The sequence below is a fragment of the Calypte anna genome, chromosome 20, assembly GCF_003957555.1.
Source record: "Calypte anna isolate BGI_N300 chromosome 20, bCalAnn1_v1.p, whole genome shotgun sequence".
NCBI lineage: Eukaryota > Metazoa > Chordata > Aves > Apodiformes > Trochilidae > Calypte > Calypte anna.
Window position 1 is genome coordinate 7,271,134 of NC_044265.1, and position 23,556 is coordinate 7,294,689.

Sequence of the window (23,556 nt, forward strand, 5' to 3'; positions counted from 1 at the left end):
AACGGGCAACAACCTGCTCAGTCCTGTGTGGGCTCATGTCACCATCTGCCACCTTGATGCAGGGGTGATGTGTGGTGTCTGGAGACAACAGGTAGGAGAAACCCTGCAAGTTTCTTTATGGCTTATTCTGGGGTGAGCTGCTATGTGTGGCAGTTGTAAAAGTGTCAGTGGGTATCTCTGCCAAGAGGGTGCTGTGAGCCTGGTGATTTATCTTTTTTCTTTTCCCCAGTGCTCATTAAAATGAGAGTTTGCCTTCTCTGCTGCTGTATCCAGCCAAATGTGTGTGCTTCTTGGCTCCCAGCAAGGTCCTCGCTGCAGATACCCTGTGCTTTGGCAGCTGGGCCAGTCTGGGCTGCAGGATATTATGCCTGGCAGGGACACAAACCCCCTTCTAGTTCCTGGAATTTGGATTGTCTTGCAGAGTGCTGATTAAGCAGTGCTTTCAACCTGCACTCAAGACAAAACCCTTGCCTTTTCTCTCAGCACTCAGGCTCGGCTGCTGCGTGGCAGTGGGAGCTGCAGTGGGTTTGCTCTCCCCCAGCCCCAGGGAAGTGAAAACTTAAAAACAATTCCTCAGATACAAAGCTTTGCAGCTCATGGTGCTGGTTGAGCATTCTCTGCTCAGGCTTCTGTCTTATGTACAATAAGAATTCTTTCAAAACCCTTCCCCATAGCACGGCCCCAGAGCCCTTCCTACCTCCATGTGCACTTGGCTGTGGCTTCTCCTCCCAGTCTGCCCCAGTCATCTTCCCAGTCTGCCCCAGTCGAGATGGCTCCTGCATGTCCCATCTGCCTTTCTGATCTGCTGGGAATGAATCTGTCCTTACCAGCCTTAGTAATGAGAGCTTTGACAGCTGGGGCTGAGGGGAGGGTGCCCTCTGCAGCACCAAGGGCTGTCCTGCCACCCCACCGCTGGAGCTGGCACCCACCTCTGCATATGGGTGAACATAACATCAGGGTGTCAGCAGACTGGGAGTGTCTGGTACCTGTGCAGAGCTGGCTGGTGTTTTGGGATGGTCTGGTGCTGGGAAGGTGCAGATGAGCTGGTTAGACCTTCTGTAAAAGGCAGCCTGGAAAGCTGGTGGGTGCTGGGGGCCACCCTGACCCTCCAGCATGCCCTCCACCAGCTCAGCACACACAGCACAGTCCCCACGGTGTGCCCAGCCCCACCTGGCATGGGTGCTGCTGCTCCCCACACCAGTGGGTCCCTTCCACACCACCACAGAGGGGCTGGAGTTGCCTGGGCAGTAGTTTCCCTGTGGGATGTGATGCTGCTGTGGGACTGCCTTCTCTCCACTTCCCATCCTGGCAGCCCCGTTGTCTCCTGCCCAAGCAGCAGCTTTCCCCCAGCACACCTTAGTCTCTGCTCTCTTCTGGAACTCCTGCCAATCAGGAGAAGCAGTTTGGCCGTGGAGCTCCCCCTCATGCAACCAAAGAGCCAAATCCTGGCTTCGGCTCCCCTGTGCCCTGGTGAGCCCACTCCTGGTGAGGTGTGGGGCAGCATCTTGCTTACCTGGGCATGGTGACACGGGGTGGTGACAGCAGCAAGTCCTCCAGGGCTCACCCACCTCTGCTGGTGCTGCGAGCATGGCAGGAGGGAGAAGAGATGTGATGGGCATTGCAAGCAGCCCCTCCAGCCTGCCAGGGTTGCATTTTTGTGACCTGCAATCGTTCAGCCAGCCCCAGGCATTGCAGCCACTCGGGATGTTGTAGGGAAAGGCACTGGATGCTGGCAGACTGCTGCTTCCCCTCCCTAGGGACAGACCCCTGGTCTTCAGTTGGGCTGTTTGGGCAGCACAGCCCACAGAGGAAGGGCTCTTTTCTCCTGACAAGGTGCCCCTGACCAGGCATCCCCAGCCCAGGCTGGTGGGGAGGATGTGGACAGAGTGGGAAGCCCTAGTCCTTGGGGAAGTCACCAGGCAAGCAGCTTCATTCTAACGGGGGGAGATGCTGGCCCAGGGGCACACGTGGTCACCAGGTCCCCTTCCATCCACCACTGGCAAGGGGCACCTCTGCCATCTGCTTAGCCCACACCACAGCAGGCTTACCCTGGGTCTTGCAGTGAGCACCAGCCCCACTGCCACCCACCCAGGGCAAAGCCCCCTCCTCAACCCTCACCAACCTGGTTATGCTTCCCTATCCACAGCTGCCAGAGAGACCCCAGCTGGGGAGGGGTGAACAGGAGGGAGACGGCTCTGGGAAACTCTCCCTGTGGGTACCTTGAAAAACAAACAAACCCCAGGCAGCAGCAGAGGAGCAGCCCCCCTGCTCTGCTGGTTTCCCCCCGCCACGCAGGGTTCGGCGTCCCTGCCTGCGCCTGTGCATCCCGGAGGCTATAAATCTCCTAGCACGGCTCCTTCCAAACTTCAGGACGTTCCTCGGGAGAAGAGTTAAGATGCAGCTTTTGCGTCAGAGGCTGCGGAGGGCTGCCCGGCGGGGTTAGGCTGAACCTCTCTCTCCTGTATCTGTCCCAGCAGGTTGTTTGCAAAGGTCAAACCCGGCTGCAGCCACCACCGCCGGGCTCGGCTGCTCTAGGCTCGGTCCTCAAGGTACGTAGCCGGGGGAACATCCTCCCCGCTGCTCGGGGAAGGGCTGGCAGGGATGTAGGGATGTGAGGAGGTGCATCGGCTGACGGACGAGGCGAAATTCCAGCGTTTTCCCCTCTCTCTCTCTTCTCTCTCTTCTTTTTTTTTTTTTTTTTTTTTTTTTTTTTAATTCCTGGTTTTGCGGTGGTTTGTTCTTCTTTCCCTGAGATAAAGAGTCGTTAGGATTTCTCACTGGTGCTTTTAAAACTTGCCGTGCGTTTCTTTATCTGCATGAGATGCCCATTTGTGCTGGGGATTTACTCAACACACCAAACGCCTGGGAAGTTACGGGGCAGGCGGCTGCAGCGAATAACTCAGCATGCTCCTGATTAGCCCCTGCCTGGCAGGTATGTGGGGTTAGTGAAAAAACGGGGGAGATTTTGTACTGATTTTGTTTGTTGGGTTGTTTTTTGTTTTTTAAAGAAGAAAACAAGAAAGCCTATTCCATCTCCCTGATGTCTTGGGTAATTCGCTGAGATAAACGATTTCATCAAAGAGATTCAGTTAAAAAATATTTTGAAAAGGGAAAAAAAGAAAATTCTATTTCCATCTTATTTTGGGAAGTGCTGTTTGCATGTGCACAGCAAACCTGAGTGGTGTCTGTGCTCTTCCTCTCCTAGATCCCCGTGCTGGCAGCTGGGACTCACCAGCCTCGTCCTTGCTGAACTCTGTGCGGGAGCAGAAATCCTCCGGCCGATTCCGCCGGCCGGGCTAGCATGCCTGTGCTCCACTGGCACCTGTATTTCAGCGCCTTGGGCTTCTGGATCAGCCAGCAGACCAGCTCCTTCCTGCTGCCCAACGCCACCGAGCTCCTGTCCCCCCCTGGAGGCAGAGCCGCGGGGCTGCCGTGGGGCGCGGGGGTTCCCCGCAGCCGTCGGAAGCGATACCTCTCCGCCCAGGACATGAGTGTCATTTTGGACTACCACAACCAAGTGCGGGCACAGGTGTCCCCCCCGGCGGCCAACATGGAGTATATGGTGAGCTGGGCTCTGGCAGAGAGGCTGGGTGGTTCTTGGATACGGGATTGAGAGAGGCCCCCGCTTGCTGGGTACCAGAGCAGGTCAGATGTTCTTGGGAGCATCCTGCTCTGCTTCTTGCTCAGCCTAAATCCCTGCCTTCCAAAATAACTGTCCCAGGCATCTCCCCAAAGTAGTTCAGAGTGGGTGAGGAACCTTAAATAATGCATGAAGGAACCCACTGCCCTCACCACTCCATCGTCATCCAGGGCTGCAGCAAAGGGCTGGGGACAGCTGGACTCACTGCTCCTGCACATGCTGCTTCCCCTGGGCTTTCTCCAGCCTGAGGTGCAAGTTGCTTATCAGATACCCATGGGTGCTCAGAAACAACCACCTGAGCACAAAGGATCAGTTTTCTCTTCTTCCCTCCTCTGGGCACCCCAAATCCCTACCTGCCCTTTTCCTTTCCTCCTGGCCAGGTGTGGGATGAGCGTCTGGCTGGGGCAGCAGAGGCGTGGGCTGCTCGCTGCCTGTGGGACCATGGCCCCCCCCAGCTGATGAAATACATGGGGCAGAACCTCTCCATCCACTCTGGAAGGTGAGTGCCCCACAGGTGGAACAGGCCTCTGGGGACCCTCTTCACCCCATGATGCTGGAGAAAGAGCAGCCCCTCAGCCAAGGAGCAGAGAAGTTTTGAGCTGGGGCTGCAAAGGACTGAGGGGTAACCAAGAGGCATGCTGGGAGGGTCCCACTCTTGCAGCAGGGTAAATGTGGGAAACCAGAGGTGTTTGCTGCTCATTTGGCATTAATCCCCTCTCTGCCTGGCATGTGGAGCTGGGGGATGTGGGTCCTGGATCTCCAGCCTTCAGTGAGAGCCAGATCTTCTGGCCTTGGGCACAAGGATATAATTGCCCCAGGTTCTATCCTGCTTCTCCCCCCCCATTCCCTCAGCATGGAGGTTTCCTCCCCCTCCTCTCCCTGACACATGACCCCCAGGGTGGAGGAGGAGGAGGAGGAGGAGGCATGACTAAGGAGGCACCTTAGGCATGACTCCTTCTGCAGGTACCGCTCTGTTGTGGACATGGTGAAATCGTGGCATCAGGAGAAGCAGCACTACTCCTTCCCCCACCCCCACGAGTGCAATCCCCGCTGCCCCTCCAAATGCAGTAGCTCTGTCTGCAGCCACTACACACAGGTGAGCACCAAAGCCCTGTGGCACCTGGCTGCACACCAGGTGGGGCAGCTCCCTGAGCCTTCTCCCAGCAGCAGCTGGGATCTGAGATAGAATCCTGCTCTAAATCAGGCAGCAGGGCTGGAAGAAGGCAGGGTGCCTGACAGAGGGGTGCAGGCAGCCAGCAGTGGTGCCCTCCCACCCTGGGTCCCTATGGGAGTCTGTCTGCTTTCATGGAGGTCCCAGGGGCTCACAGACTGCTGATGTGCAGCTGTGACCTTCTGGCCGGTTGGCTGGGACGATTTTTTTTTTTTTAAGCCTTTTTCCCCTCATTTGGCTTTTTGCTCCTTGTTACCTCACTGGCACCTCAGAGGTGGTGAGGAGAAAAAAAAGAAAGAGAACTTCACTGTGCTTTTGCTGAGCATGAATCCTCTCTGATGGAGCAGCTTTATAGCACCCAGTTGTGTCTGGCTCCCCCATTTTTCCCACAGCACAGCCAGAGGCAACCTGGCTGGCACAAGGTGGAGACCTCCTCCTGCTCCCCTGCCCGGTGGCAAAGCCATGCTTGCCCCTAAACACCTCCTCTGCATGGCTCCAAGCTATACTGGAGCATCTGCATCTCCATGCAGTTCATCAATGGGGATGCTTGGGGGTGTTCTAGGCTGCAAATGGGCAACATACCTTTTTTTTAAAGAAGAAATTTAGCCTGACGAGGCTTCAGGATGAGCTTCTGGTTCTATTTTGCTCCCTGTGTGCCAGGCAAGCAATGATTCAGGGTGAGGTTTGGAAACTAATCTGGGTGAATCAGAGGAGTGACCCAGACTGCTGATCATTGAGGTGAGCTTGGCAAGGCAGCACCTTACAGGGCAGCACAGGCTGCAGGCAGAAGAGGGAAGATGAGAAATCACCCTGTGGTAACAAAACACCACAGCATCCAGCCTGAGAAATTTGGGCAGGTGTGATGCGATCCCATGGTAGGACAGAGTCTGCACTGTGGTCTAGGGGTGACTGAGAGAGGGATGCCTGGGCTGGGCAGTCCCAGCAACTCCTGTTCTCTGTCCTGGTGTAGATGGTGTGGGCATCCTCTAGCCGCCTGGGCTGTGCCCTTGCCACCTGTGCCAACGTGCAGGTGTGGGGCAGCACCTGGCAGCACGCTGTCCTCCTCGTCTGCAACTATGCCATCAAGTAAGTCCCCAGAGGAAAGCCCTCCCCATGTCACCCTCCCTCCTCGTTGGCCTCTCCGGTGTGGGTGGTGAGGTGATGGCATTCAGAGGTGGTGCCCTCCTCTCTTTTTAGGGGCAACTGGCTGGGAGAAGCACCCTACAAGGTGGGGCGGCCGTGCTCAGCCTGCCCCCCCACCTACGGTGGGGGCTGCTCCAACAATATGTGCTTCACTGGACTCAAATCCAACCAAGTCAACTGGATCTAGGGATGGAGCCTCGTGAAGAAGTCCCCAGGGATGGGGAGAACCAGAATTATTTATAACACTGACCGCCCCCCAGCTCCTTAAGCTGCCTCTCTCCCCCCTGCCTCGCCTTAGGTGCCTCTCGGCAGCCCGGCTCCAAACTGCCGCATCCCCGGGGCCACGTAGGAAACGGCTTTTTTTCCATAACTCCTCCAGCAGTGCTCGAGTTGTCCAGCTGCTTCACTTCGGGGGAAATATGGATGCTCCAGGTCCCCGATTACCGAAACAGGGATGGCTTGGGGGGGTGTAGAGGGAGCAGTGCTGGCTGGCACGGCCTCTGCCCTGCAGGCATCGGGGGCTTTCCCCATTGCCCCCTCCTGTTCAGCCCCTTGTGTAAGCGGATACCGGGACATAACCCTCATGGAGAGCAGCTGGGGGAGTGGGGAGCCCCACACGTGCCCCCAGTCCGCAGCAACGGGGTTGGAGAACTCGGCTCTGAGCCCCGCAATAAACCAGCCTGGAGACCCCCGTGCTCGTGTCTATCCTCCCTCAGTCTCAGCCTGGAGCCTCGGGGTAACACCGAGCTCAGCACCTCTGCTCTGGTTGTGGGGGTGAAGAGTGAAGGGGTGCGGGAGCCCTCAGCCGGGCCACAGCCCACAGTAGCAGCAGGAGAGCCCCATCGTGTGGGAGAAGCCAGCACTGCTGGGACACCGGTGACAGGATGCTGAAGAGCCACCAACCCTTTGTCCCACCCCACTGCCCTGCATCACCCCTGGGACTACCAAACACCCCGCCACCTCCATCCCCTCCCTCTCTGGGACTTCCAGCGCTGAGCAAACTCAGGGGTCCCCGAATTCCCACTGTGGGTCTGAGCCCACTGTGAGATTCCTGCTCTGCACCACATCACATCCTGCTAGCTCCCTGCCTGCTTGGCCACCACCCTGCTGCACACTCCCTTGGGATGTGCTTTCCCATCCAGAGGAGCAGATGTCCAAAATTTTGTCCCCATGGGGCTGCTGGGAGTCCCGGGACTGGCATGGACTCCTCAGTACCTCCTCCAGCCCAGCTCCTTCCCAAGACGTACAGGAGATGCAGGAAGCCCTGCATTGCCAGCTGATCAATTTTTCAGCTCTGGCTCTGAATTCCCCCATATATTCAGCATCATTTCAGCAACACCTTTAGTATACGTCCCTCCTTACTTCATTGCAGCCCCCTGGCAGCAGGGGCTGCTCCTGCCAATGATCCACCACTGGCACAGGGGCTCTGCCTTGACTGAGTCAGTACCTTGACTGAGGTTGGAGAGTTCATCTGCACACCCTGAACCATGAGGTCCCTGGGGTTCCTCCTGAGTGCTGCAGTCCTCGAGGGAGCATGTGTCTGTGAGCAGCTGTGATGCTCTGCAGGTCCCCCCAGCTCAGGGAGCAGAGAAAGGGAGGAGCTGTACCCTAGCCCTACTCTCAGGGTACCACCCTACATCCAACCAGTGCATCCCCGTGGCTCTCCATCCTCAAGTGACCTCTCTGGTTTTGCACCAAGGGGACAAGCGCCAACCTTACAGACAGGCTATTTAACCCCTGTGCCACATCTGGGCTCTGCTGTGCCCGTGCCAGTGTATGCCAGCTCCCCCTGCTCTTACCACAGCCTCTGGCCCCACACATGGGATCAACCCTGTGCCCGCAGGCAGGCTCAGCCCTGATTTTCCCATTGTGGGCAGGCACTGGCATGAAATTCAGCAGCATCTCGGATGCTGGGAAGCCAGATCCTACCCCACAGCCAAGGATGAACCCCAACCTGGCTGCCCCAGCCTTGACACCGGAGGAGCCCCAAAAGAGTCCAGTAAAAGCCATGTTTGAGTTTCTAGCTTGGCAGCAGTTACTATAGCTACAGCAACAGCACCTTGCAGATCGGTTTCCATACGAGCTTGGTTACTATTTAACATCTCCACCCACATTAGCCCTGATTAAGCGAATCAATAAGATAACAGGAGAGGCAGGTTTCCTTGCCCTGCCTCTCTGCACTCCCCTCCTGCCTTCACCTAGTTCCTTAGTGACAGGCATTTCCAATTTATTTATTTATTTATATTCCTTTTATATTCCTCCACTTCCTCTGGTTGTTGGGTTGTTTTTTTTTTGTTTGTTTTTTTCCTCCCCAAGTCCCCGTAGCAGTGGCCGGCGAGACATGGTCAATGTAAGCACCCAGATAAGCGCTAAGATGGAGGCTCCATATGGTGAGTACGGCATTCCCACCACCCGCGCTGCGCCCCGCTGGCACTCGGGGGAAGCAGCCCCCAGCCCTGCAGCAGCCCCCAGCCCTGCACCCATCCTCACCACGCTGCCACCCTCCCGCAAAAGCCAGAGGTGGAGGCACAAGAAGCGTCCCTGGTTGCTTTCTGTCCAATATAAAAACTTCTCCGTGTATTTCCTCTCCTTTCTTCTGGAGGAAGGTCCCACGCCCCAGCTCCAACCCGCTGGCAGAGGGGCTGCTGCGGGGTCCCCAGCAGAGGTAGAGGCATTTTAGGAAGGAGGTGACGTGTGGCCTTAGGACACAGACCCAGTGCTAAGGCTGCGGGTGGCTGGTGCCGTGCCCGGGCTGCAGAAAGAGGCACCATGGGCACCCACCAGCCCTGCTGCCCTCGGGGTTGGGCTGTGCTCATGCTGGGCAGGTTTTGCAGCAGGGAGAGCAGTGCCCAGGCAAACACAGCCTCCCAGCTCTGCAGTGCAAAGCATCAGGCAGCACAGGGATAGGGCATGGGGCTGGCTGTCCTCTGGGAACACCCCAGAACCCTTTGCATGGCCAGGGTGCAGAAGCTCTGGCACATGAGGTCTTGCAGTTATGAGGTTCTCCATCATGTCCTGTGGCTCTCCATCATGCTCCATGGCTCTCCATCACTTCCTCTGGATCTCCACACTCCAAGGCTTTCTACCACTTCCTCTGGCTCTCCATCATGCATCCTCAGCTCTTCTTGCTGCATTTTTCATGTTCAGCTCCTCTTCTTCTTTACCACTCCCCACCCATGAGCATACCCAGTCCCGCAAACATGCCCAGTCCCACCCTCCACAGGTTCCGCATCCAGGCTCCAGGAGGGCTTGTGGGACTCCCAGGCCACCTCATGCTTTGTTCTTGGCCTCATTCCATGGTGCTGGTGGCTTTCCTTGCATCAGACCTGCAGCCTCCTATGGGTACCACCTCCAGCCTTAAGCCACCCTGATGCAGGTAACCCATGCTGCAGTGAGGCCCCATGTTTCCTCACCCCAGCCTTTCAACACTCTCCAGATCCCTAATTTTGGCTCATATGGCCCCATAGTGAGCCATGGCCATACATGTGGCTCATCAGCATTTTGGTGGGTCCACTGCAATGGTCCAAGGGTGGGGCAAATTGCAATGAAGAATACAGTAACTGCATGGGACCTGCAACAGCATCACTGGGCAGAGCTGAAGCATAAAGCTACAGTCCAGCAGTTATAAAAGGCTGAGGTTTGTCCCATTTTTACTGGATCACTCCATTAAAAATCCCAGGTCCACAAGATCCAAGACTCTACAGCAGCTCCCACCACCCATAGCTCAGAGCCACAAGATCCAGCAGCAGAATGGGGCTTCACATAAAGCTGGAGTCAGAAAAATGCCAAGGTTTTGGTCCCGTCAGTGCAAGCTGTGGTTTTGCATCCATCCAGGGCTGCTTGGGCAGCCTGCAAGGGGCCACATGATGAAGGCTGCTCACGAGAGGGTGAAACAAAGGTTTGATGCCTCAGAGATGTTCAGAGGGTCAAAGTCTGGAGCAAGGTCACCTCCATGGACTGGGCTGGCAGAAATAGGTGCTGAGCATCCTCCAGGCTGAATCCCCAGGGTGGTTGCTGTGCAGGAAGGGATGTCCCTCCTTCTCTGTGGCAGGCAGGGAGAAGGCTTCTGACCCACAGAGGTTGCAGGGACCAACCTGTGCCTCATTTTCAGAAGAAAGGGAGGCTCAAATGATGAAACCTGCAGCCTGAGAGACACAGAGTGACAAGGTCTGAGTGTTGCTAAATCCAAGGTCCCCTACCTTGCCCCAGCATCCAAAGCCAACCTCACTTCTACAGCAAACAACAGGCTCTGCCTGGCAGATACAACCCAAGGAGCTGAATGAGCTCTTTAATCACTGACAATTAAGTTCTGCCCAACTGCAGCTGTCTGTAATGCAAGCAGCTGCTTGCCAGCCCTGTCACATCAGTGACCTTAAGCACAGGCAGGGAAAACTTTGCATTGCTGATTTTCTCCTGATATTTTTTTTTTCTTTAATCCTGATTTTCTTCTAATTTTTCAGCCTGAGAGACAGTGAAGGAGCTGTGGGCCAAGCTGGGGCAGGTGCAGGCAGAGCTGGGTGCTGCAGGGTGGCCAGGGAAGGATGGCTGCAGGTCCCACCTGTGGCTGCTCTCCCCATCTGCTCCCGTGGCCAAACAAAGGCGTGATCCAGCCAGCACCTGCTGCCTGGGAGCCTGGGGCCTTGAAAGGGGGAGAGGAAAAATAAAAAGAAAAAAAAAGTGAGATGGGCCTCCCAGACCAAAGAGAGAGGAAACTCAAAAGTGTTGGCAGAAGGAGGGGAGTCCTCATAAAGAAAACGAGTGAAAAAGTTATCCAAATAGAGGAGAGCAAGGGCTGGTGGGGATGGGGGACTGGGCAGTGTCTGACTTCCCCAGGAGCCTGAAGAACCACAGGAATAGGAATGGGGATGGGGATGAGGATGTGGATGGGGCTGCACAGCAGGGTGGGCAGAGCAGCCAGAAGGCACCATGAAGCAGATGGCAAAGTGGTGGACAAACCCTTCCCAGGGTCACTGGAAAGTGCTCCAGGGGGAGGTGTGGGTGCTGAGCCCCAGCTCTGCTGCCAGTGCTGCCCCTGCAGCCAGCTGGCTACCAGCCCTTGGGCAGCACTGGCCACCCCAGCTGGCATCACACTGGCCTTTCCTGGGCTCAGCCTGCATAGAGTGGGGCTTTTCCCCCACTGCAGTTACTGCAAGTCCCCCCACCCATCCTTGCCACAAACTGCCACCAGCAGTCCCCTTAAAGTGCCCTTAGGGGCACCTATTTGCCTCCCATTAGATCTGTGCCTTGTGTAAAGGGCTTGGAGGATGCTCTGCCAGGCAGTGACAAAGGTGTCCTGTCTCCAGAACCCTGTGTGGGTCCCTGGGTGCATCTTGGTTGCATCTCTCCCAGAGAGCTGTGGGGTTGGGGCATGTTCAGCATGCTCACCAGCACCCACTGAGGACGGGCTGTCAGCTTGAGTGGGTTCCTCTGGACACACTGGTGCTGAATCCCCAAAGAAGAGCAAAGAGGAGCATGAGAGGGCAGGGGATGGAGAGGGGACAAGGGGACAGTCCTCTTCCAGACATCAAGGAGGCCATGAGCTCCTGGCTCCAGCCCTGTCCTCCCCACCAGACTTGGGTGCCATTCAGGCAGTTGTCCTCAGCACAGTCCCAGCACAGGCAGCACCACTCCTTCATATTTCAGGAGCATCTCTTGGAGATGGGGATCCCTGGGGCCAGTGGTGACAGCAGGGACCAGGGCATGACTGGGGATGGTTCTGTAAAGCAGTGTTGGAAATTCGCTGAAAAATGGGAGGTGTCAGAGCTGCTCAGGGGGTTTGGTTAGATGGGAGGAGTAATTTCATCTGAAGAATATAAAAAGGGGCAGATTTTCTAATATTTTTACTTTTCACTGCAAAGCTATTCTTTTTCATTGCCAAATGGATCTGAGTGTTTAGAACTTTCTGCTAGATATGACCCAAACTAAGATTTTTCCCATTTGATTTCTCATGTGAGCTCCTATTTAATTCCTCTGTTCTCTCCTCATGCTCTGTGTCCATGTCACAGAGGCTGTCAGGGATCAGTGAGTGTTAGGATCCCGCAGCACAGACTCCTCTCCTGTCCCCACTTCTGCTGTCCCCACCAGCTGTTGAGGGTGGCTGTGGGGTTGGTGCTGGCAGGGTCAGCACTTACTGGGGCAAGAAATGGCTGAGCAGGGTCTTGCTGCACCCTGGAATAAGCACTGGTATTTAAAAGGGATAAAAAGATGACTACTTCAGCAGCCTTGGCCCAATTCTGAGTGCTGTTTGCTGGTATTTGGTTGAGGTTTCCTTGGGGAAGAGCTGGGGATGCTCCCCTTCTCATGGGGGCTTGCAGGGATGCTGCTCACTGTCACGGGGTGACTTCCACTGCTCCAGGGCAGCTGCCTCACCCCAGCTGATTATCAAGTCAGCAGCACACCCTTTGTCTTCAGCTTTGCTTGAAAACATGATGTTGTTTTTATAAGGGGGAGTGAGCACCTCGGGGGAGGGCTGCTACTAGCAGGCCATGAGCTCCAGTTCTGGGAGGTGAGCAGCAGAACAGCAGGAGGCTGGGAAGGTTTTTGGAGTGCCTGAGTTGTTTTGGGCTCCACAGGGCAGGTGTAGGTCTGGGAGTCATTTAGTCTGCTGATGACATTTCTTAATGTTAAAGAATGATGTTTGCTTAAAGGGAGTAACAAAGGGGTAGTGAGTGATGGTGGTCCTGCAGACAGCAAGGTCTGGCTGGTTTTCTTTTAAATACAACAATATTTGCAGTGGGACCAAGAGCAGCAGTTGGGGATGAGGAAGCTCACAGGGCTGAGCCAAGGGATACATCAGGCAGGGGGGACACCTGAGCTGTCTCTGCTGGCAGGCTCAGGGTTAGAATGGGACAAAGACTGAAAAAAAAGTCCATGACTGTTTGTATTCAGGTTCCTTGTCTGTTTGCTTTCCTCAATTATACAAGCAAAGAAGTTTGTGGTACTGTCGGAAAAGTTTGTGGAAATGGCAAATGTTGGAGAACTTTCATGGAAGGCAAATTTCAAGGCAGTGGCTGTATCATGTTAGGGGGGATGGCTCTGCTCACCAGTGCTGGGCAGAGGCACCACATTCCCACCAGGACCTTTGAGCTAAGATGGGTCCCAGAAGCTATTACTCCAAGGAACAAGCTTCTACCTGAGCATCAACAGAAATTACCCAGAAAGATCCTTCAGGATCCTTCAGGGCTCTGGATCATGCACCAAAGGTGCAAGAGGAGCGTCTCCCTGCAGAGTGAGTGGCTGTGGAAAGGCACACACAGCCAAGGAGCAGACAGATCCCAGCTCCAAAAAATATGAAGAGCCTGTAGGAGAAGACCAGATTTTCCATCCCAAAATGCTGCAGCCACCAGAAGGACTCCAGCTGCATGCCCATGGTACCAAGAGCCCTGGTGCCAAGGGCTGGATGAGGATGCCACTATAAACTCAAGCCCTCCAAGCCTGCACCACCAAGGTGTCCCCTGTGGCTCAGCTGGTGCTGGCACCTCCTGCTGGGAAGGGGACTGGAGGTGGAGAATGGGTGACATGCGTCACCCCATGTAGTCCATCTCCTCTGCAATGACATTCTAGAAGCCTTCTCCCTCTCTGGACAGCCAACCTGGTTTAACACTACAATTTTTCATCTGACCTTGCTCATCCTGCCCCAGGCTGCCCAGGGCAGAACCTTCCCCATGACTGTGCCCATCCACCCTAAAACTCATCCGTCAGGGTGGGTGACTCAGCTCCTGTAACTAAAAGTAGAGCACCCAAGCCCACTAGTATGGGACCAGTGGGCACCTTTCACCTGCCTCTACACCAGAAACATGTCCCAGCCATGGGTGTGTGCAAGATTTCATAGGTGATAACCCCTGAGAGAGTGGGAAATTCAGGGAGAGCTGTACACTCAGCTTCCTGGCATGGCCCAGGACTCTGGGTAGGAGAGCCAATGTCAACAGATAGACCTGAAGGAAGGAGCAAAACCAAATATATGGGCACTTCTCTGAACAAGAGCTGTAAAACCTGCACAAACCTGAACAAGTGCCCCAACACTATTTTATATGGCCAGAATCAACAGTCGAGCCCACTCGATGTGTTTGCTGACACAGAAACGACAGCCACAGCACAGCTCCTCCTGCCCCACTCAGCCACTTCTCTTCCCTTCTGCTCCCAGGGGAGGTTTGCCATTTTTCCACATGGTTCCCAAAACCTTGCCACCCCACAAGAAGCTGCTGCTCCTCTCCAGCATGCCAACCTGCCCCAGTTTCCAGCCCACCATTGGGGTGGTAGGATCCACCCCACCACCCCGGTGAAAAGCAGCAGCTCAGTCTGGGAAGAGGATTCACTGGTGCTGAAGTCACTCAAGAAAATTTGTCCATGGGCTGTGAGGCTGCTAGTGTGTCAGGCTACTGGATTACACTGGGGGGCTTCAGGAGAAGGTGGAAAGTAACCACCCCAAGGAAATGAGCCCTGCCCTGCTGCAGGCCCAGCAAGCTGCATGGCACCCCTCATGCAGCCACCATGGCTCAAGCAGGCTCAGCCAGGTGGATGTGTTCTGGTAGGGAGGTGCAGAGAGGGCACTGGTGAGTGCCCAGCAGACCCAGTCCATGCAGAGCCTGGTGCCAGGTGTGAAGGATGAAATAAGGAGGCAGGAGGGGCAAAGAGACAAAAAGGCTCCAGATCCACAGCCCTGGTTGCTCTCCTGCCTGGAGTCTGCTGCCTTCAAGGATTAATGGTGGTGGGATGGAGGTAGTGGCTTTGCCTCTGCATGAACACCCTGATGGAAACAGCCAGGCACTGCCTGTGGCTCCATCCATGGGTGTTGTGCCCAGGGACTGCCACTCTCTGGGAGAAATCTCTGTTGATCTGGGTGTTACTCCCTGTTACAGGCATTGAAACTGGTGTGGAAACAGAGGGGTGAAGGGAGATGTTATGCACAGGGTTATGCACAGTTCAGAGCCATCCCTGCTGCTCCGTGCTTCACGTGGGCACATTGGGGGCCCTCTCTCACCAGTGCACCCCTTCCCCAGGCATGGAGCTTAGGTACATACCTGCTGGTCATTCCCTGTCTTTGACCCATCAGGAACCTGCTGGCAGCCATGCGCTCTTCACATTAGTTTAAATATGCCCCAGGCAGACCTGGGTGGGAGCAGAGGCTTGCAGACAGGACAGGAACACTTCAGGAATGATTTTGTTCCATTAGACTCCAGCCTTTGAGATGGTGCTCAGGGTCCGACATCTCCAGAGGGCAGGAACAAGCTCTTTCCTCCTTGGCACAGGGAAAGAAGAGGTGGGCTGGGCAGGAAGAAAGCCACCTGAGGAGGAAGAAAAGAGCACAAAAATGTGTGTTTCAGATGGGCTTGGCCCTGAGTTCGTTCCTCCCGGTGTGGAGGCTGGTGAGGCCATGCTCACTCCTGGCCCTGCTTGGGGCCACAGCCACAAGGTACAGGGATGCACAGCAAAGGTGCCCAGCTCTCCCTTTCAGCATTTGATTCACTGTTCAGCGACTGTGAAAACCCAGAAAACTCTAATCCCTCACCTACTTTTCCTCCCCAGGGCTAAGCAGGGCCACACGTGCCAGCACACACTCCCTGCAGAGGAGAAAAATCTCAGTGCTCAGCAGCCTCTGTGCTCCCTAATGGACAGGGCTCAAACAAGTCAATACCAGAGTGTCACAGCAGCTTCATGATGAGAAAAAAAGCCCAGAGAGTGCAACACTGTGCTGGCAGAGAGGGGTTTCTTGTGGTTGGGCAGTTGGAAAATACCTTTTCTTCCTGCTGGGCTTGCCTTGGATGGGCCATAGTGGAAGCCAAGATCTTGGTTTGCCTGGGACATGGAGGGTCCTGGAATCCCCACTGACAGCACCAGCAAGCACAATTGATTAAGAAATCTCAGCCCTGAGAATTTTCCAGTTTCATTAGGAGAGGATGGGGAAAGAAAGGCATTGGCATGGAGCAGGCAGGCACCTGGGGAGCTGTAGGAGAGCTCCAGCAGCAATGGCCCTGAGGTGATCCAAACCACTGGAGATGCTCTCTAGCATCTTCAGGACACAAAGCTCAGGGCTGCCAAAAGATGAGGAGCACCATGTGTGCAGGTCCCTGCCTGCCACCCTGCTTCACCCTCAGTTGTCCCAGCCCTGCATGTTGTGATGGTGGCTGGGAGCAGAGACAAAGGCTCTTTCTCAAGGGTATGGTGTTCTGGGTATTTATATAGAAACATTTTAAAGTGAAAGCACCCAGCCTCTCCCTGGAGAGAGAGTCATACCTGCTCCCACTGTTAAACACACACAGGCACATTTTCAGGAGGAGCCTCAAGAGTTGCATCTGTGGTCAGCAGAAATGTAGCAGCAGGCTAGAGGCCAGGGTGAGGGCACCTCAGAAAGGTGGCCCACAAAGCAGCGGACACTGCTGTGGGCACTGGCAGCAGGGTGCAAACCCGGAGCCACCTTATAATTCCCCTCTGGGTAGTGGCCAGAACACTTTAAAACCTGCAGCTCTTGGGCACAAACTCCTGTTCCCCATCAAATCTCATTGTGACCAGCATTAAGAGATTAGCCAGCCTCTGCTGCTGCACTGCAGCCAGCTCCTGGGCATGGCTTGTGCCCCACTGGCCACAGGGGGGTCGCTGGCTGGACAGCCCCATCCCAGGGGGAGACTCCCCTGGCTCTGCCTGCAGAGCTGAGCACCCCTGGAAGATGAATGGCAGCAGCTACGACCTGCTCCAGGACACACCAGGTACCCCCCGTGCTCCCCCGGCACTCGCAGCAGGGAGAGAAGCGGCTGCGTAGCCAATGTCATGGAGGTGACATCAATGGAGGGCACTGGCAACCCCCAAGGGTCTCCAGCAGGGTATCAGAGCAGCCAAAATATGCTCATGCTCCTCATACCTATTGCTGGTCCCCACTCGAGGGGACCCCCACGCCTCTGCTTTCTGTTTGGCTCTGTGCAGAACGAACGTGCTGGGTTTGTGGGTGGCTGATGTCCCCAGGCTGGGTTTTGGGGATCTCCAGAGACTTGAGAGGCACGGTGGAAAGGGTGTTGTGGCTCCAAAGGGTGGTGCAGCTGGGCTGGAGTCCCACAGACTCCATTTGGGAAACAAATTGGGTTGTTCTCAGCCCAGTTCTCAGTGTCTGGCACTGTGGTCCCAGCTGCAGCCCCCGCAGGCGCAGGGAGGGATCCTGCCAGCCCACAGCCTCAGGTCCTGCCCTGTTTGCTGCCTGCTCCTGAGCCAGGAGGCTTGCAGCAGGATTTACCCAGCCCTTGTAATGAAAGCTTAAAACAACCAAGAGAAAAAACACTTTTAATGCAAACCTTATTGGTTGCACAGAGCTCTTACTAGAAAGGTTTTTTGCCCCCCTGCCCCCAACATGGACCCTCTCAGTACAGGTCCCTAATTGCTGTGCTCAGCCTCTTGGTCCAGCACCCAAGGGGTTGTTGGTGCAGGGGTGAGGCAGTGAGGAGGCTGGCTGGGCTCAGGGTGCTGCAAAGGGGATCTGCAAGCATCTGAGTTTTTAGCATCCTGAGTCTTAGACTGCTGCCCCTCACAGAGCCTTACCCACAGAACATCCCTACAGCTCCCTCTTGACCCCAGGGTACAGGAAAATTCCTCTTGCTTGAGAAGTTCTCCCCAAGCAGGGCTGTAGGGCTCACACCTCCCCAGCAGCCTGCACCCCAAGCCATCATCCTGCAGGACCAGCACCCCACATCAGACCCACACTGGGAGCTGTGTGCTGGAGCTGCTCCCAGCAAATACCTGTGCTCTTTATCAGCTGGTGATTGATTTAGGAAAGTTCATGGCTTCAGCGTCCCATGATCCATTTACTAGTAAGGGTTCATTTCCTTAAATGATGTAGTTTATGGTCATAATATATTTTAATTTCTTTATGATACAAGAAGCCAATGGCACTGAGCCTTGCAGGAGCGTTAAGTGACAAATAATAGTATGACCCTGTTTTGGAGACATAGGTCAAATACTCAGAGGCTAATTAGCAGTTTGCCATGTTGTTTGTTAGCTGGGAGCCAGGTAGTTAGCACTGCAGTGACCATGGGTTTGTGGGACCATGGAGACATGTGATCCGCTCCCCTTGCCATTCCCTGAGATACAAACCTTGCATGTAGAAAGCTCTCACGTTCCCATATCTTGCATTCTGCTGGTTTTGTTTCTGTGGCACTAAACAAGATGGTTGTCTGGCACAGGAGAGTGCTGTGATGGCCATGGGCTTCAGGGTGTGAAGCTGCTGTGTACCTGGAGCTCCAGAGGACTGTTTTGCTTCCATTGACCCCTGGCACATTCTTCTCTGGTGACTGAGGACAAGGCAGGCTCTTCAGGCACTCTGCAGACCCTGTGTTGAAAAAGAATTTTGCAATAACTTGTTTCCTTTTTTTTTTTTTTCTTCCCCATGCCCAAGTGACCTTTCCCAGATCAGACCGGACCAGTGCTCTCACCTATAGCAGCCTTACCCCTTCTTCCTGCTGCTTCTCATCAAAAACACACATGCCCCTTTTCTGAGACGCTCCCCCCCAAAGTCCTCCTTTGCATTCAGGGGAGCTGAAATTTGCTAGCCAGCCCAGGGCAGGAATTGGCTGTCCAATTCAGGAAAATGCTTTTTGCCTCTGAAGAGCCTTCCCCCACCAACCTCACCCTGCTACAACTCTCCATGCCCTCAGCAGCTTTGCAATCTTTTGCCTTAATTTCTAGTGAGGGCCAAACCTGAGAGCGCCAGCAGTGGCTGGAGGTCACTTTCAGCAGGCATGGTGTGCTGATGCATCCACCTTTGCAAAAAGATAAAATACACTTTAGAAAGAGGTAAAACTTGCTTTGTAACCTTTGTTGATTTTGGATGTTCTCCTTCTCCCTCTATTGCTTCACCAGCTGGAACAATTTGGGGCTGTTTCATGTGTGTGTAATGAACATATAAAGTCAATGAAACCTAAAAGTCTTTCAAACAGCTGGCAAAGGTGAAGAGATTCACTTGCCTGCCAGACTACAAGCTCAATACACATCTTTTTCCTGGGAAGCTGCAAGATTACTTCAGTTCCAAAGGGATCATATCCACCTGCTAAACAAGTTTCCATCAGGTCCAGATGTGGGCTGCTGTGATCCATGCCCCATTAAATGCATCAGCTGGCAAGGCATGGAAATAGGTGCTTGTAGGTGCTCTTTGCTGTCAGCAGACCCTCTCTCCAGCCCTGCTGCTTCCCCAGACTTCTGCTTCACATTTAAACAGGGATTAAACTGCTGGATTCAAGCATCTGCCAGTGTAGACAGTGAACCTGGAACAGCACAGGGCAGAGCCAGAGCTTTTCTGGATTTCCTCTGACATAGGCAGGAGAGTGTTCTGCTGGAAAGTGTCCAGGTCTTCCTTGGTCTGGGCTGAGGGGGTTTAGGTGGGATGAGTGGGATGCACAGTGGGAGCTGTAGCTTGGGCCAAGCTGCAGTTTGTGGTGTAATGGAAGGAGATGGAATCAAACTGTTCCCATTCCTCTTCCTCACTTGGTCTGGGGCTCATTGTGTGACTTTACATAACAACACAGCAGCCACACTTCCAGAGTCACAAGTGCTGACTTGGGGGTGCCAGGGGACAGATGCTCTTCTCCAGAGCTGTAATGTAGGCAGAGGGATTGCAAATACACACCAGCAAATGCAGTGGCATTTTTGAGCACAGCTGCCCTTCTGAGAACAGTTCAGACTTACTGTCCTTGCAAAACAATAGCTCCCAAGAGTAATAATAATTACTTCCTCAAGTGTTCAGATCCTTTGTTAGGCAGGATAATCAACCCCTTTCTGGTCCTGGGATGAAAGACACACACAGTGTTATCACTAGAGCAATATATGCTGAAATGCTCTGTCTGTCCCCATGTTTGCAGTTCTTTCCCTGCTGCTTTTGCACAGCAGCCATTTATTTTAGCTCCAACAATTGCCTCCAGCTCCAATAGCCATCCCAGCTTCAGCTGAAACACACGTTGCTTTTGGAGAGGAGTTCAAGCAGAGTCTGGTTCCTCATTTGAACTGTCTTCTTCATGTCCCAAAACTGCCTTTATTCTCCATATGGTGATTTTTATGGCTTGGGGAGCCTGGACAGTTCTGGCTGGTTTGGCCACTTTCTGATAACTTTGGCATTGGTGAGAAGTAGCTGGAGGTGCAGTGAAGCTGCCTCTGTCAATCTTGGCTGTACCAGGGAGCCCAGGGTGCCACTGTGTGTCACCAGCTCACCAGTGACAGCATGTCTGGGGCCTGCTGAGGTATCACCTGTCCTGGGCATCACCTCCAACTCCAAACAGCATCTGCCCCAATCAATGCCACAGGCACTTCAATGTGGAAGAAAATAAATCACCCAACATGATTCATTGTTGAACAGGATGATAAAATGCCTGAGTCTTCCTCTGGTCATGGGTCTGACACGTGGCTGAGGTCACCTCCTGCCTCCTGAATGGAGGTCGTGGATCTTTCTGGTTGACCTCCATGAGGTGTTTTTCAGGAACAGGGATGCGCTGTGTGCAGCCAGCAAGGAGCAAACAGACTTCTGCTGAATCACTGGGTTTCCTGGAGACTTCTCAGTGCTGCTGGGGACACACCCAGGAACAGACCCTGGTCTGCGTGTCCATCTTATGACTGCCTGAGTGGAGGCAATGATCCTCTGAAGCCCCTCTTCAGCCCTGCAGCCCCCCAGCCCCTGCCAAATTCCTGGGGAGCTGCTTATTAACACTCTGACAACTCTGCTCTGGAGTCATGACACACCGAGGCAGAAGGCAAAGGGGTTTGACAGTGTGGCCTAAATAACCATGTTTACAAAAAGTCTGACAAAACACAAGCCCTTGGCTTTATCTTTCCCATTTGGAAATAGCCACAGAGCAAATATACTTAAGGCATGAAGGGAGGGGGATATATATTGACTTTAGAAAAAGCTGTTCTTTAAAAACAGGAAAAAAAGCTCATCCTCGAGCTGTGCATGCTGGCTGCTAGACCCAAAAGTCTTGCACAGAGGTTTAAAGCCTGCCTGCTAATCTGTAGCAGTTCTGTGTGAGCAAGTCATGCAGTAAACTGCTCTCTGTTAATTTTTTAATGTAGAATAAACAGGTCAAGAAATGATTAGCATGATAATAAGTTGAGCTTAATCAGGAGAATCAGACAAGATGAGAAGGAAGAGGCAAATTGGAGTTATCAGTTAACCATTTGGAGTGGCTCTGCCTCCACAAGCTCATGTTTCCTCTAGTTTTCCATCTGCTCTGAAGCTGCCTTTTTTCCCCCCCTTTCCTAATTTAAATGATGAGCTAAAATTGCTGGTATAAGCACAATGGAAGCCCTTGTTTCTTCTTGCCTTCTATCTGCAATGGCTGCCCAAGTGTATTGCAGGTGATAAGGTTCTTACCTGGTTATTCCTGAGGGTCCTTCCCACTCTGTGTGGAGAAAGGGAGCTGCTGATATTAAGGCTGAAACACAACAAAATCCACTTTATGCAAGTACCAGTGCTCTGCTCTGGTGCAAAGTTTCAGTGCAATCCTGGCAGATCCAGGGAATGAGCGGAGGCATCCGTGGGCAAGGGAAGAGCAGCCCTCGGGACTGCTTGGAGTGGAGTTTGGTCAGTGGTCGGAGATCTATATTCTCAGATAGGCAGGACTTTGTCCACAAACTGGAATTTGAAATTTCAAAGGGGAAAAAAAAAACCAGGCAGAAGGGACCTTTGCATGTGTGGAGATGACTACACTGGTGACGTTCCCCTGGGACTTTTCTTCTTTGCCTTGCAGTTCAGCTTCGTGCTTCCCCAGCAGCTCACTTGGCCAAAGAGTGGTGGGCTGAGCAGGGGCCTCGACCTGGCTTGGAGATTTCTTGCTCTGGAGAGGTTTCAGAGCTATGCTCATCTCTGTTTCACTTGCATGCCAAGGAAAAGCTACTCCAGCCCCATAGTGGCCTTGGAGCTGTAAGCGACATGGCAGGAATAACCTGGAGTCAGGGATGCAAGCAGCAGCAGTGGTGTTGCTGAGGTGGGATGAGGTTGGTCCTGTGGGCTCTGGAGTTTCTGCTGGGGATTTCTTGAGGGTGCAGAGCTGTAAGAAGGGAAAAACAAAGAGCAGGAGGGCCCCAGGCTCCTGGCTACAGCCTGGCCACTGGCCACACTGAGAAAGTCCACAGATTAACCCAAACCAGGGGCACTGGAGGGAAGGGATCCAGGCCTATGGCAGGCTGGAGAAATGGGCCAGCAGGAACTGCAGCAGTGTAACCCACCCAGAGAGCATTGAGAAGATGGAGGCAGGCTCCTCACAGATGTGTATGGCAGAAGGAGATCAGTGGGCATAAAAACTGGAGAGAGGCTCAGACAATGTCTAAGGAGGAACTTACCACAAGGACAGTTAACTATTAGCTGCCTAGAGAGGTTGTGTGATCTCCATCCTTAGAGTAGTTCAAGACCCAACAAGATCAAGCCCTGAGCAAGCCATGCTGCTCTCAGCTGGCCCTGCTCCCAGCAGGAGGCTGGAATAGAAACCCTGAGGTCTCTTTCAACCTCAGTTATCATTTGATCTTACAAACCCTGTTCAACCCACTTAACATGAAGATCTAGCATGCACAGTAGCTGATAGCATCCTTATCATAAAAGCTCTATTAAACGATCTGTGTTCCTGACTCTCATTTACTGAGAAGCATGGATCTTAATTTGAGGGAAACCCCTTTTGCTTTGGATTAATTTGCTAGGCAGTGACATATCAATAAGGCAGAATCAATGTTATGATATGCCAGTGTGGGAAAGGATTTACTGCTCAACAGATAAAAAAATAATCACTTGGCACTGAACACATCACGCCCCAGAGCTGCCACGGTCTCCTTTGCAGCCATCTTCTGGTGTAGGAAATGGTGGGTAGGAGGCAGAAAATAGAGAAAAGAGGAGAGAAGAGTAGGCCTGAAAGCTGGACTTGCCCTGAAAATTTGGTCTGGGAACAGCCTTTGCCTACCAGTGGGGGTTTGCCAGCTTGGAGTTGTCTCTCCCTAGAATAAAAATGTCAGAACATCCTCTGTAGGACAGAAGTGTTTGAATGAGCCCCAAACCCAGCTGCTGACTTAAACATCTCCAACCTAAAGCAGCTGCAGGGTCCTATTAACTAGTCCAGGCCATGACTACACTGGAAAGCTGTCTCAAAACCCCACCTTGCAGGGACATCAGAGGGAGGCAAAGACTGCCCTGGAGAGACGTCCATCTCCTACAGCAACCCGTGCCCAGGGAACAGCCATCACCTTTCCATCATGAGGCCATCTTGGGGACAAAGGAAGCACGGGATGTCCTTGGCTGGTTTGGTCCTCGATCTCCACATGGAGACAAGAGGTTTGGGAGGGGGGACCTGCAACAGAGGACAGCAGTAGTGAGAACAGGACAGTAAACACGACCCTGGGGTGGAGAGCACCAGAGTCCAGGCCTCGTGAGCCACCTGATGCTCTCCAAACTTCCCTCTGCCTTATCTGCTGCTCCCCTGCACGCGTTGCCTCTCCAGTGTCTATTCCTGGCCCTCTTAATCCTTCCTTCCCAGGGAGCAAACAGCCTTTGCCATCTTCCTTGCTCAGCAGGCTATTTAAGTAAAGGGCTGTTTTGCTGAGCAGAGCAGAACAGGCCACGCTTTTATGATATTTTACCAGACGCTGCACCAAA

The 23,556-nt window shown here is 53.7% G+C and overlaps 2 protein-coding genes and 1 long non-coding RNA gene across 3 annotated transcripts in view; 2 read left to right on the forward strand and 1 right to left on the reverse strand.

Annotated features, from left to right (window-relative positions):
- The first annotated feature begins 3,301 nt into the window (after positions 1 to 3,301).
- R3HDML (R3H domain containing like) lies at positions 3,302 to 6,141 on the forward strand. The gene is made up of 5 exons (XM_008497866.2): positions 3,302 to 3,562; positions 4,021 to 4,139; positions 4,604 to 4,736; positions 5,782 to 5,897; positions 6,009 to 6,141. Exons 1-5 carry the CDS (start codon positions 3,302 to 3,304, stop codon positions 6,139 to 6,141), a joined length of 762 nt encoding a protein of 253 aa, XP_008496088.2.
- Positions 6,142 to 8,129: 1,988 nt separating this feature from the next.
- HNF4A (hepatocyte nuclear factor 4 alpha) overlaps positions 8,130 to 23,556 on the forward strand; it is a 34,712-nt gene continuing 19,285 nt past the window's right edge. Inside the window, exon 1 of the mRNA XM_030463072.1 lies at positions 8,130 to 8,344. Within this exon, the coding sequence (XP_030318932.1) occupies positions 8,296 to 8,344 (49 nt within the window). The 5' untranslated portion in view covers positions 8,130 to 8,295. The remainder of the gene's footprint in view (positions 8,345 to 23,556) is intronic.
- On the reverse strand, positions 8,261 to 22,209 carry LOC115599426. The gene is made up of 4 exons (XR_003988415.1): positions 21,292 to 22,209; positions 18,030 to 18,264; positions 14,975 to 15,238; positions 8,261 to 10,092 (listed from the first exon to the last, which is right to left on the reverse strand). It is a non-coding gene; the product is annotated as an uncharacterized LOC115599426 (long non-coding RNA).

Bases quoted from the DNA above. Each gene is read 5' to 3' on its own strand.
- R3HDML (XM_008497866.2), top strand. From the start codon at position 3,302: ATGCCTGTGCTCCACTGGCACCTGTATTTCAGCGCCTTGGGCTTCTGG. The intron at 3,563-4,020 runs GTGAGCTGGGCT...CCTCCTGGCCAG, and splicing joins CGGCCAACATGGAGTATATG to GTGTGGGATGAGCGTCTGGC. The intron at 5,898-6,008 runs GTAAGTCCCCAG...CTCTCTTTTTAG, and splicing joins GTCTGCAACTATGCCATCAA to GGGCAACTGGCTGGGAGAAG.